This window comes from Morone saxatilis, unplaced genomic scaffold (assembly GCF_004916995.1).
Source record: "Morone saxatilis isolate NCDOM2014 unplaced genomic scaffold, NCSU_SB_2.0 Contig21, whole genome shotgun sequence".
In the NCBI taxonomy this organism is placed as follows: domain Eukaryota; kingdom Metazoa; phylum Chordata; class Actinopteri; family Moronidae; genus Morone; species Morone saxatilis.
In genome coordinates, this window is record NW_023339774.1 from 20,573,886 (window position 1) to 20,587,214 (window position 13,329).

Below are 13,329 nucleotides of genomic sequence, written 5' to 3' on the forward strand. Positions count from 1 at the left end.
CCAGCGAAGAAATGGCTAGAGTCGCCAAGTTCCCCTTTAAATCTCAATATATCGTAGACTCTTGCCAACACACAGCACTTAGCGGTGTCACTACATCATGTTTCCTCACACAACCCAATAAATAAACACTTTACTCTCTTAATAGTTACTGTAACCTGTGCTGTGACATCTTCTCTTCTTCCAGACAAAGTCAAGTCTTTCCGTTCTGCACTCCAGGAAGAGGAGCAAGCCAGCCAACAGATAACCCCGAAGAGGCCTCGCGCACTATAAAACACATAAAATATAAAAAGATGTCTCACTGTAATATTGACCTGGCTTCACAAAGGTGAACCAACAAGAGCTGGTTGAGCTCAGCTGTGATCTTACGACTTACTGTCTTTCTCTGTGCGTTCGTGGTCTCTCCTCAACCTCTTTGCTGTACAGGCTGCCGTCGCTACCCATCATGCATCCGTCCACCTGTAAGAGCAGGCCGTCGTTGCTCTTCCATCCTCCCGTGAAGTGAATTTACAAGGTTTTTTTGTATGTGTCACAAGTGCTTCATATTTTAAAAAAAAAAAGACAAAAAGGTGAATAATTATTTGTTTTAAAAGACATTTTTATAGGGTCAATCATAGCTTATCCTCACTTTGGCCAATTTTATAAACAACTTTTGCCATTTTGTGCAATATTTGGAGAGTTTTCTTCCTGTTTCCTCCCCCTTGTTTCAGCTCTGGGGGGTGAACAGGGCACGTCGAGTTTGTGTGTAAAATGAGCCAATGTGTGTTTGTGTTGATACTGTATGTAATATATGTTTGATTGAGAGAACGCTTAAAAAACACAAAACTAACCTTGCATTATGTTAACTGACCTAACGGGGGCACTATAATCATAAGCAACTGATTTCAGAGTGTTCCAGTACAACAATTACAGAAAGTCATTTTTAATCTGCCAAAATAAACAAAAGGTTACTTCTTGTTGCTGTACTTGTTTTTATTTATTCTGTAATAAGCTGCTTTTAATACATTATGATAGAAGTTTTACTGCAGACACTTTAATACAGAGAGTTCATGGATTCTGATTATGAATTAAAGGCACAATATGTAGAATTCACCCTTCCACTTTCTCCTTTCCTGTACATAGATATGCTACGTGCCAGGTAATTTATGTTGATCAGACAACAAAAACACTTACAAATATATATAAATAAAAGTGTGTGTGTGTCATTTTTATCTTTAAACCATCTTTAATTGTTTGTCTCGTCAACATAAACAATCCTAGCATAGCTTTTTCTTAAATACAGGAAAGTGGAAAGTTGACCCAGGCTTCAACTACAGCTGTCAAATCATATATTATATAATATTAGCTGATTCTCAGAGACTTTTTAAATGGTTTTATTAGTGAAATTATACTTTTATAAGAACATTATTGTTCCAAGCAGACTATTTGTATATATACAAAAGGTCCACTGTGTAATATAATAGCCACAGGTATGTTTTCATTATTGTAAAATCACCTGAATATAGAAATTGTTGTGTTTTTATATTTGTGACAATGTAAAATATATATAACAGTGTTTATAGAAATATCTTTATGGTAAAATCTTACATATTATAGCTTTAAAAGATGATTGGTCGGCTCCCACAAGCCTAAACAGACACAACAAAACTAGGCGCTAATCAAAGTTACAAAACATTAATTCCTCCACTTTGACCATTTCTTTTTCACACGTAGCTTTATTGTTACCTTTTGGACATTTATATAAAGTGGATTTACATACAACAGCAACTCACACACACACACACACACACACAACCTGCTTTCTTTCTTTAAACTTTATTTACAAACAGGTACAAACATAGATAGTAGATAGATAAACAGGCGACACCAGGTGGCAGATAGAAAATCATGAATTAGTTAAATTAATTGCACAGGGTAAATAAATGTCAGCTTTGGATTGTTTTTACAGTATGGGAGTATAATCTAATGTATTGATTTCACTTTCAAAATTAAAAAAAAGGAGGGTTTATAAATAAAAACTAGATATAATACTGATTTATTTTGGTATTCCTTCCTTTTATCATATCAGCTGTAATTTATTAATACATGTTTTGACAGTTTCCAGTTTATTACAATGTGAGGCCACTTTAAAGACAATAAAATCACACGTACGCCCGTTGAGTTACCGTCCAATTGTATTTATTCCACAGTACAGACAATGGTAGAGAGAGCCGAGGGCCGGGCAGAGGTCAGCCCCATCTGCCCGAACACATATGAACTAGGAGACATCAGTACCTACTGTATCCTCAGTCTGAGAACAACAACAGAAGTAATCCTGATACTAATGTTGTTAATCAAAGTACACACAGTGCTTTCATCAGTGGTTGTCAATGTCATGAATGAAAGGATAACACTTTCCAATCGAACCACGTAAAAAGAGCTTGACCTTCTGTAATACAGCTGCTAACAGAATACAGAGAAATACTGTAAACACTTTATTTTAAAGCCCCGTTTGGTATTTAGAAGCAGTATATTAACACTTAGTGAGTTGTAATTAGTTATAACAGTATTAATTTAAGCATCTGTAACAAATATAAACAGTAAATTATTGCTTTAAAACAAAAGGATGCATAATAGAAGTGTTATAAAGCATTTAATATCTTAGTAGTTATATGTTTTTTTTATGTAGGTGTATGATTGTGTATGTATAATATACTAAAGGTTAATAAAAAAATTAAATAAATATTTAATTAACTTAACAGTTGTTACAAATACATTTAAAAACCTTAATAATTGCCCCTTTAATTGCTTACAACTACATTATAGTGTGTTAAAATGTGTGTTACTGCTTATAAATGCTAAACAAAAGGGGTTAAAATAAAGTGTTGTTGAAATACGTTCAAATTTGAGCATGAATCTAATCGCAAACACTGCATATATCCAAAATATATATGAATTATTGCCACCATAACTTTTGACAGCTTAATATGTCACAAACATACAGTTCTATAATATTTGTGATGTTTTATTTCAGTTGAGTATTTTAAAAATATGACTGACCGTACAGCTGGATTACCACGAAGTAACATCCCAGTGTTGGGATTAATAAACAGTCGTATAAAATGTTGGTACACTTTAATAATAAGGCGCCCTTTATGCAGGATTTATAGTTTATGGTATATTTATGGTTCATTAATCCATAAATATAAAGAGTTTTTTTTATTTGCTAATATTTGTATTTAAAATATTTGTAATCCTTTCATCAATTCTGCAGTTATAAATGTTAATAGGTAATAAAGAATGAATCTGTCTGCAGTTGTTTAATGTTAATAATTAAAGTCTTTTCTAGAAATAACTGATCAAACAGTTAAACTAGAGGGATTTTCTTCAGAATTTTTCACTTACTTTTGACTTTTAACTCATCTATGAAGTGTTAGTAATTCATTTTTTAACGGAAAAGTTTGAAGAAAGTTACATGAAAAGATCAATACTGCTCACATCTGTCCGTTAAATATGAACCTACTGTACAGCCTTAGCTTAGCTTAGCATAAAGACTGGAAACGACCAACCGACACAACCAGCTGTCTCACTAATTAACCCGTCTACATCTTTTCTTTGTTTAATTCATTCAAAATCTGTGTAAAAGTGCCACTTTATTTCCCAACCAGGACCCAGGCTAGATGTTTCCCACTGCTCCCAGTCTTTATGCTAAGCTAAGCTAACTGGCTGCTGACAGATATGAAAGTGATATTGATCTTCTCTCTGTTGGAAAAATAATTAAAATCATTAATTTAACCATCGATAAAACAATCCTAATAATCAGTTACTGCATAAAATGGTGTTTTATTAGAAAAGTGTCCATAACTAAAAACTAATACTGGATTTTAAAACACCTCTGTAGGTCTCTAAGTGTATTTCTTCTCATCCAAATGTGGCAATAATCTCAAATATAATCAGCAGAACGTTTTGATATATATTTCATTAAACAGTGAGGACATAGTGGACAACACGACTGGTTTATTACTGTTAAGCATGAAGGTTAAGTAGTTCCAATCTGACTGGATGACATGCAAACAGCTTGTTAAATAGAGCTGCTTCGTTAATGGGGTTTCACTTTTTCATGCACCCGCTGACTAAAAAACCAGTCTCCAGTTATATTTCAAAGGTTTTGTAAAATACTCCAGTTTGAAAAATAGGTACAGTAAGTCCTATAAAATGCTCAGCAGTTGACTGTTGTAAAGAGACAGCAGAGGTCAACAGTAGCTTAAATACAAATAGTTTTCACGAGGTGTGAAACAACTGCAGGTGGTGTGTGTGTGATGATTGCAGACTGTGAATTGCCTGTAGCTTGTATTGTGGTAGATTGTGCCCCTGCTGTGATAGTGGTTCTGCCTGGCTGTGATTGGAACAATAATATTGCACTGGTAAAAACATAAAACCTTTCCTGTGTTGGTCCGTAGCGTTAATGACCGCCAAAGTGACAAATAAAATGCTACATATTTCAAATATATTTCACCTGAAATTTTCCAGAGTAACATCATGATCTTTAGGTAAATAAATAACTCTCAAACATATAAGTCCTACATATACATCTTTACAGTATGTACACTGACACATCCATGGCTCCTGAACAGTCTCAGAATCCAAATGAGCGGACATTCAACTCAGCAGCCAATCGGCCAGAGGGGGAACAATGTGTTTTGCAGCCAAAAAAAACCTCCCACAAACTCAAAGCTAAAAGTCCATGACCTCTCGCAACATAGCTTATTGTCCACGATTACAGCAACACGCTCTGACCTCTGCTCTCCATTCAAAGTTTAAAAGACATCTTCAATTCTCTGTTAAAGCCACTTTTTCGTTCTCAGACGTGGACAATATCGGATTTAAAAGGGGCAGTCGTAAAAATCCAGTCAAAGCGGTACGTAATACTACAAAAAAAGGTTGGATACTGTCTAAATCAGGGGTTTTCAAAACTCATTCGGCAAGTGCATGCTGTAATACACAGCTCATGGAGGCAAAAAAGGTACTTTAAAGATCCAGTGTGTAACATTTAGAGTGTATAATCACCTGAAAATAAGAATCTTTGTGTTTTCGTTACCTTAGAGATCCTTCTTTATCTCTTCTTCTTCTCTTTTCCACTGTAGTTTCTTCTACTTGCTTGCAAGGCTGTGCGGTATTTAGTTGGTTGCATTCTGCAACTTCACCAGTAGATGTCACTAAATCCTTCACACTGGACCTATGAACCGGTAGTGCCCCTGTTGCTGCAAATTGCGTCAAGATCGCAAGTCAAATCTGAACATGCAGACATTATACACATATTTTAAGATTCAGTGTGACTTAAACATTTTTTTTATGTCGTTATCTCTGATGGGAATAAACAGCCATAGAGTTCTTATAATTTTAGAACTTGCCCTAGAATCATCACGATTTAAGTTTTCTTCAGTATCAAAGTAATCCAGTGATAGCTGTCTGTACATCAGTGTGTAAATTGCAAACAGGAACCACTTATAGCTAATTCAGCTTTCTTTTAATGGTGCCAGTTGTAGCTGAACTCACTGGATCCCTAGCAATATTTTACTTCCAGCATTATGGGAACTGTAGCTCCAAAACTGAGAGAGCATTTTTATCTACCAAAGACAAAGAACAAGAACAGGAGAATAGGAGGTCAGGGAGTGTTTCCGAGGGGGGACCCACAGTGCCAGACTTTGAAAACCCCTGGTCTAAATACCTAAAAACTTTCTACTGTTTGGCACATTTACTTAGATTATTTTCATATCTTGACAAAATGTACAGACATGTGCGTACCTGCACATACAGTTTACCCTGAAATTAATAAAAAGTGTCATGCACTACGGAGGTGTTCAAATGTAGCAACATGAGATGGTAACTACAGTATATTTCCACCGTAAACTAGTGCAAAAAACAACAATGAGGTTACACAGTTGATTAACTACAGTATTAAGAGAATGATTTTGGCTTTTGTGGTGCGGTTGAAGACATTGCTGATCACACAGAGAGTGGAAACAGACACTCTTGTGTAGTGTGGAAGCAGGGAGTGAACAAGAGGTACAACCGCTCCACACATCCTTACTCCAAAAGCTTCCATGGGTTTAAACTATACTGTAGGTTCATTTTCCCACTCAGTTTTAAAATAATAGTCAGGTGTCCATTTGAACATTGAGACCTGTCCTGTTCATACTGGCCATTAAAAGATCCTTAATGTGCTTCCTCTGGAAAGTAAAATACTAATTTTGTGCAAAAATCTATTCCAAAGTTTATCTGAAGATAATACGAGGCTTTAACAGTAAGAAAACATAGGTAAATATCTTCCAAAGTTTGTCTTTTTAATATAAAGATCAACCTAATTGTAGAGGGAAAAGAGAATATGCTATACTACTGATCATTTAAAATCTCGGCCTAAGAGAGACTAAAGATTATGTTTTTACTGCTTGGTTATATATATAAGTATAGCTGTGTGTCATCAGCATATAAGTTAAATTTTAAAGCAAAGAGCCCAGTGGAAGCATATACAATTAAAAATAAAATAGACCCCAGGATGGAGCCTTGGGGGACACCACAGGAGACATAGCAGAAGAGGACGAAACATTATCAATCATAATTGATACTGATCTTTGTTGTAGTTATGATTTAAACCATTCTAAGGCCTTATCCTAAATTCCTACTACATGTTTAAGAATCAGAAATTTAAAATAGCATTATTTCCAGACTCTGAACACAGCAGTAAGTAATTTGTCAACCTTATCAGATGTGACGCATCCTGAAACTTGATCCTGATTCCTGTAACTCTGAGAGATATCCACTTGATTTGACTAACTCAGACTGATGAACCTTCATATTAGCTTTATGTAAAGTTTTGCACAGAACAGGGTGGATTTTGTCCCCGATCACTTACACTGGAAGCACATTAGAAATCTTTGAATGGCCCGTATAAATGATTACAGCAAGCAACAGTTTCTGACCAGTGTTTTAAGACGGACTAGCTTGGGTGGCATTAGCACTGGAAAAACCATTTTGTGCACACGTTTGTGTTTTTGGATTGGAGATGTGAGGAGGCTTCTTCTTCTTCTATGTCCCCTTTGTATTAAAATATACAGTTCAGTAGACAGAAGCAATGAAATGATGTTTGCTCTCATGAGGGAATTCTGTCTTTTCAACATTCATGCTCAATCACTTCTGGTCCTCTCTTTAGTCCATTTGGTAAAAATACTGAAAGATTAACAGGTCTCTGTAAGTGAAAGCTGTGTGGAAATACTGTGTCCGTCCCTACGTCAGGGTCCAGCCTGAAATGAAACAGGCTCCTCAGCAGAAACAACCAGGTCCCATCCTGTTGTGTATCCTATGAGCAAAAAGAGCAAAAAGTCGGGGGAACACCACACAAGTGTCTCCCAGCAGCAGCACATGTGGGAAACATAACACCACCAACAGGTGGATCAGAGGTATTGCAAGCAGATGAATATATAAAGGGATTGTTGCTGTGGACTGTACATAGTTTCAGTTGTTGCTTTAATGCTGCATGCCCTGTTTTTCTGCTTTCTGTTCCATCTGTGGAGCAAGTGTCTTTGTGGATATTAAGGCCTTGGATGGCCCAGAGGCCACACTGGAAGGGATAATACTACAGAGTCTCACACACGCTGGAATGAAAACCGGACTAGCGACCTGTTATTATGTAGCACGAACAAAAATTGTTCTGTGACTAAGACAATAAGGACTTTCACCTCTGAAACAATATATTTCATGATGTTTAAAGGACCGGTTCACCCAAATTACAACAAATACATATTTTCTCACTTGTCTCTCATGTCATCTATCCATGTAGGTAGTTTGGTTTATCAAAACTGCCACCACTGTGGGATCTTTTACAGCCATGCTAGCTGCTCTTTGAGGCTACACTAGCCGTGCTTTGAACTAAATGCTAACAAAAGCGTGCTACTGTGGTGATGTTTACCAATTTATTGTGTTAGCATGATAACATTTGCTAACCACACGAATGCACTGACCACCCCCCAATTCAGACAGATTTCCTCCTGTCCTGGATCTGGTCGGGCCAACGATAACCATCCATCTAATACTGGTTGCAACCGTACTGGCTGTAAAGCTATTTCATAAAGCAACCAAGATGCCGCTGTGTGGAACTGTTTCTGCTGAATCACGTCAAAATGGACGGTATATTTTATCTAGAAGAACTTCACTTAAAGCAATTATGTGTTCGCCGTACTATAAAACAGGATTTGTTTAATTTAACTACTAAACTACTACTACTACTTGTTGCTCTGATTGGTTGTAGGTCTATCCAATTGCATCAAGAGCATAGTATATAGCTAGTAAACAGAACTTCCCAGTTTGTGAGGTGAAGCCAATGTAGAAGTGTCTTAAACATGCATTCTTTTTAAAGAAGAGCAATAACATTGAGTCTTATGGAGAAATGAGCTGATTTCTCACTTGATTTATTAGCTCAGCTATTAGGGCGGGACTACCTTGTGATTGACAGATCATGTTCATGTCAGTTCTTCTAATAGTTACTGAGACATTTCACTCAAACCACAAATGTCAACCTCATGGTGGCGCTAAAGGAAAAGTCAGAAGATCACCAAAGTCAGTCGATTAATCGTCTGGGAATCATGAATATTTCTACATAATTTCATGGCAATCCATCCAAATGTTGAAGAGTTATTGTCAACTGACTGACAGACCATCACTGTATAATCATCAGTTCTCATTTACTGTATTGGGGGTGGAGGCGATAATCTCAGACAGATCAAATCCTGGACAAATACAACCAAAACTATCTTGCATGTCTCGCTCCCACTAGAGGCAGGTGAGAAAATATGTTTATCGTTTATGTAATTTTGGATGAACCGTCTCCTTCCTCCTGTGTTATTGCCAGTCACTGCTGGGTGGAGTGCCGTCGCTCATTGGATAGTGGGACAGAAACAGAAGTGAAAGTCGTTGGGTTTTTGCCTCGAACCCGTGCCTGACCTGTTTGAAGATGAATCTGGCTCTGCAGTTTGTCCTGAGCTCATGAGTGTGAATGCTAGGACAGACTGGTATTGTATGTATGTGTGTGTGTGTCTGTGTCTGTTCGGAGAGGGGAGGTGGGGGGCGTTGTCCCGTTATACGAGATCAGTTTAAGGCTTACAATATTTCATTTAATCCTTCCTTATCGTTTTTTTTTTTTAAATAGTTAGTGATGTATCCTATAAAAGTATTACTGTAAAAGAGTCATGCTACAGAACTGTCTTTTGTTCGCTGGATCCCACTTGGCCTGATTAGTCCACTCCTCCTGGACAGATCCCTCGCCACCTCTCCTTCCCTGTTCTCTAACCACCAATCTCACCTCAGCTTAATCTCTAAAATACAAACCCTCCATTCACTTCCTCGTCTTCCACCTTTTGTCCAGTCCAGGGATCATGGTGGCTCAGGCCGGGTCCTTTAACACCACAGCTCCATTTTGAATCCTATTTAGGGCTGAGTAACCCCCCACTGCCCTCCTTGGTGCTCCCGCTGCGGCCCCAGCACCCCGCAGCTATGCTCATACTCCTCTGGGTTGCCACCCCGATCCCTCGATCCCGCTCCAGCTCGCACTGGCTCAGCGTGCGCTCAGTCCGCCCAGGTTGGTTGGTAGAGGCCGACCCCGCCCCTCCGGGCTGCTGAGACGAGATGGTGCGAAAGATGTGATTGCGTTTGCGAAGGAACTCTCCTCCGGCGGCTCCCAAACCGAAGCTGCCCTTGCGGAGGACCATGCGGGTGCTGGCAGACTTGGCGGGACGAGACCTCTGGCTGTACTCCAGCTGGGACAGGTGGGAAGCGTAGCCATCCGGGATGAACTGGAAAAGACGTGAAGTCGATAAAATCTGGTTTAGTAACTCGTATAGAGAGCGAAAAACCCTCTGACAATTCAGTTATTCAAACCGCCTTTTCATGGCCTTATGGAAACAGTGGTGAAATGTTACAATACAGTATTACTCAAGTACAACTGTCAGCTACTTGTACTTTGAGTATCTTCATTTTATGCTACTCCACTACATTTATCTGACAGCTTTAGTTTGTAGTTAAGAGATCAGATTTTACATTAAAAAAAAACGTATAAAATACATATCATTGTTAAATATGAGCTAAAACGATCCGATATTTCACAAAGATGCAAAGGCGAAATGTCAGAATTTTACGCCACGCCACAGACACGCTGTTTGACATACAGCAACAAATAGCACAGATTTTAATTATGAAGGTCTTTAGATTGCCAGAACCAAATTTGAAGTCAATCGGATCAATTCCCTAGGAGGAGTTGTCAAAATACAACGTGTGCAAATCGTCAAAAAAGACCACTAAATTCACAAAGGGTGACTTCCTGTTGGGTTTGGGTTATGGCTCAAAGAGGCATGATACATTTGCTTATTGTTATACATATCAGTGAATCTCGGCTGCATTTAGGGGGCACTGTTGAGCCATTTTGCCAAACCCCTCTGCGAGACCCTTATAATCGCAAAAAAATAATAATTCCTTGCATTACAATCAGGCTTCACAGTGGCCCCATTGTTGATTATGAAGAACCAATAGGGATGTAACAATACACTTAACTCTAACTTGCTTATTCATTACCATCAATTCACCGTTAAACCATCTGATGGGTGTAAAAAAACAGAATATAGTGTGCGTGTTTCCCCTGATATCAGCGTTTATTCCATACCTGACACTGGTGCTGCATTTTCTTCGTAGGCCTTCCCACTATGTAGATGTGGGACGGAGGCAGGCCGATAGTCGAGTACACAGAGATGTCCTTGGTGGAACCATAGGCTGCAAAGATCCTCATGTGGGCCTAATCAAAGAGGGAGGGGTCAGCGTGAAGAGACTTTCAAGGATTTTATCATAAAACCGTCGCCAAACCTCACAGCAACCTTACTTACCTCATTGATGAGGGTTTTGAGGAAGTTGGCCTTGTGTCGGAGCGGGTCATGAACCAGCCCGTCGCAGAAGGAGACGATGCCGTGAGGGAAGTTATGCTGGGAGAGCCAGGCCACCACACGCTGCTTCTGCATGTCAGGACGACCCGTTACGTATACGATCAAATAGCCCAAATCCTGCCAGTACCTGCGAGAAATAACACGGCAGCCATTATAACCTGACGCTTTGTTTAATATGTGAGAAACATTAGTATAGCAGCAGATAATGGCATCACATTCCCTCCGCCTGTGCTGTTATCGTAGCATCTCTGTGGTTTGTTAACAAAGCCGACTGAAACTGCAGCTGTATGTCGGTGAATTAAGGATTTAGACCGAATCAGAGTTGGTGATTGTTGTTAGACTAACAAAAAGACAGTTTTGGTGAGTTTGATTTTGTTTTTCTGAATGAATTACGATGTACAAAGGTCTGTGAGGTAAATTACTGATTTTGTTCTATGAAGTGGTGGCGATGACGATATTACGGCTGTTTCTGGGATTTAAAAAAGGTCTATCTCTGTAGGGATCCTTTCCATAATGTTGTTAGACACTTAGATTAATAATCAGAGCCTGTCTGTGGCAAAAAAAAACAAGCACTTAGTGGATGTACTTTGTCAGGCGCTTTTGTCCCCATGGATTACATTGCAGCCCATCTCATAAATATTTTCTTACCTACGGTGGTAAAATTCTAGAATTTAATTTTTTATTTCGACCAAACCAGAGCTGACGGTTGATGGAAAGACTAACAAAGACAGTTTTGGTGAGTTTTATTATGTTTCCATCCCATTTTTCACAGTTGCCTGTCAGGTAAAATTGTCATTGTCAATGGAGTCTGGTGGGCTATACTGCCCTATGAAAGTTACTTATGACTTTAAAATTAACTTTTAATTGTCTGTTTTATCTTGTAACTATCTAAGTTCAGCCTTGCTCTATTTTAGAGAAAAGTGACTACAAACTACAAAGTCCAACCAAAAACCAAAAGTGCAGTCACTGCGCTCTCCCTGGGTTTCTCTGAGCTTCGGCTGCAGTTACTGCGGCTTTAGTGTCTGTAAATCCTGTATTCTAGACAATTTCAGGACAATCTAGGGAAATAAAACAAAGGATATCTTCATGTTGTCCACTGGGAACTCTTACTGACTTTATGAGCTGAGTCTATTAGTAGTAGATGGACATGGAATTACTGGTAATTACAATAAATATGTCTCACAAACAAACCTCAAGTAACTTCCTCAGCGAGCCTTTCTGCCAAATCTGTGTGACCACTTACAGAACCAGCAAATATTACTGCAGAATAAACCTGCAGAGGGCTCTGCGTGTGATCCGTACCTCACCACGTCCACAGCTCCAGCTCGAACCTTCGGGTCGCTGCCCATTATAGACACGCTGGCAGCAAATGACCCGTCAATACTGAACACGACAAACTCTGTTCCTCGTGGCACGATAGTGAGATAGCTGTCTGCAAATGTGTGGTCACCCCTGTGTGTGTGACAGAAAGAGAGAAAGGTCATTGTGAATGGAGAAGTAAAATCTACATTTTGTACGAGAAATAACAACCACTTTGCGTACCTGACCACCATTTTGACAGGATACACCCCGATACCGAGCTTTTTGCTCTCGGGGAGTACATAGGAGATACGCCCACTGCTGTTGGTGAGCTCTGTGTTGAAGTACACCCACTCTCCAGAGGGAGGCTGGGTCATGATGTGGATGTCAATCTGCAGTAAATTAACACAAAGATCTGTTCAACTCTGTAGGACCTTAATGACACAGATGGTGACACAATTACATAATTCTTTTTTTTTTTTGGTGCAGCTGGACGTCGTCATTACCTTCTCTCCAGTGAGGGTGACCATGTCCAGAGGGCCGTACATGAAGCGCCCGGTCACCATCTGGGCTCCGTCCTCCGTGAACACAGCGTCATTCACTCGGTGGTTAGCCGTCACGTTCTGACACACAGAAGAAAACAAAACAGGAAGTCGTCTTAGTTACTAATTTATTGGGGTCAGTTTAATTCTTTCTCTAAATACTCTTTAAAGACTTCTGACTGTGCAGCTGCCAAAATCCAGATGAGAGAAAATGTTAATTAAGCTCAGCTTTAAACTTTAGTAGTGAGTAGTAGTAGTAGTAGTAGTAGTAGAGTGTTTTTCTGACTTTTTGCCCTGGGTTTCGCCTCTGAGGCAATATCGGGACTGCCACAATCCTCCTGTTGTAGTTTTTTGGTTAAAGAAGTACTGACATCCTCCACTTAAAGATATAATATGAAACATTTCTGAATTAAAATCTTTATAAACTCTTACATTATCCCAAATGTTTCCAACAATGTTCAAACTCAGAGAAATCTGTCATTTTATTCAGGTAACGCTGCGTTTCACCCCTTTGTGCCTGCATCAGCGTT

At 38.9% G+C, this 13,329-nt stretch overlaps 2 protein-coding genes across 4 annotated transcripts in view; one reads left to right on the forward strand and one right to left on the reverse strand.

Annotated features, from left to right (window-relative positions):
• The window catches only part of LOC118333028 (kinesin-like protein KIF2A), a gene marked incomplete at its 5' end in the record, with an annotated part of 6,524 nt that extends 5,571 nt beyond the window's left edge, over positions 1-953 (forward strand). For both annotated transcript variants that reach the window (XM_035668514.1, XM_035668515.1), the window contains 1 exon segment: positions 185-953. In XM_035668514.1, the coding sequence (XP_035524407.1) occupies positions 185-270 (86 nt within the window).
• An 8,207-nt stretch (positions 954-9,160) lies between these two features.
• LOC118333045 (membrane-associated phosphatidylinositol transfer protein 2-like) overlaps positions 9,161-13,329 on the reverse strand; it is a 27,001-nt gene continuing 22,832 nt past the window's right edge. For both annotated transcript variants that reach the window (XM_035668540.1, XM_035668541.1), the window contains 6 exons: positions 12,764-12,880; positions 12,501-12,649; positions 12,261-12,410; positions 10,902-11,085; positions 10,685-10,813; positions 9,161-9,821 (listed from right to left, as the gene is read on the reverse strand). In XM_035668540.1, coding sequence (XP_035524433.1) covers positions 9,453-9,821; positions 10,685-10,813; positions 10,902-11,085; positions 12,261-12,410; positions 12,501-12,649; positions 12,764-12,880 — 1,098 coding nt within the window. In that variant the 3' untranslated portion in view covers positions 9,161-9,452. The remainder of the gene's footprint in view (positions 9,822-10,684; positions 10,814-10,901; positions 11,086-12,260; positions 12,411-12,500; positions 12,650-12,763; positions 12,881-13,329) is intronic.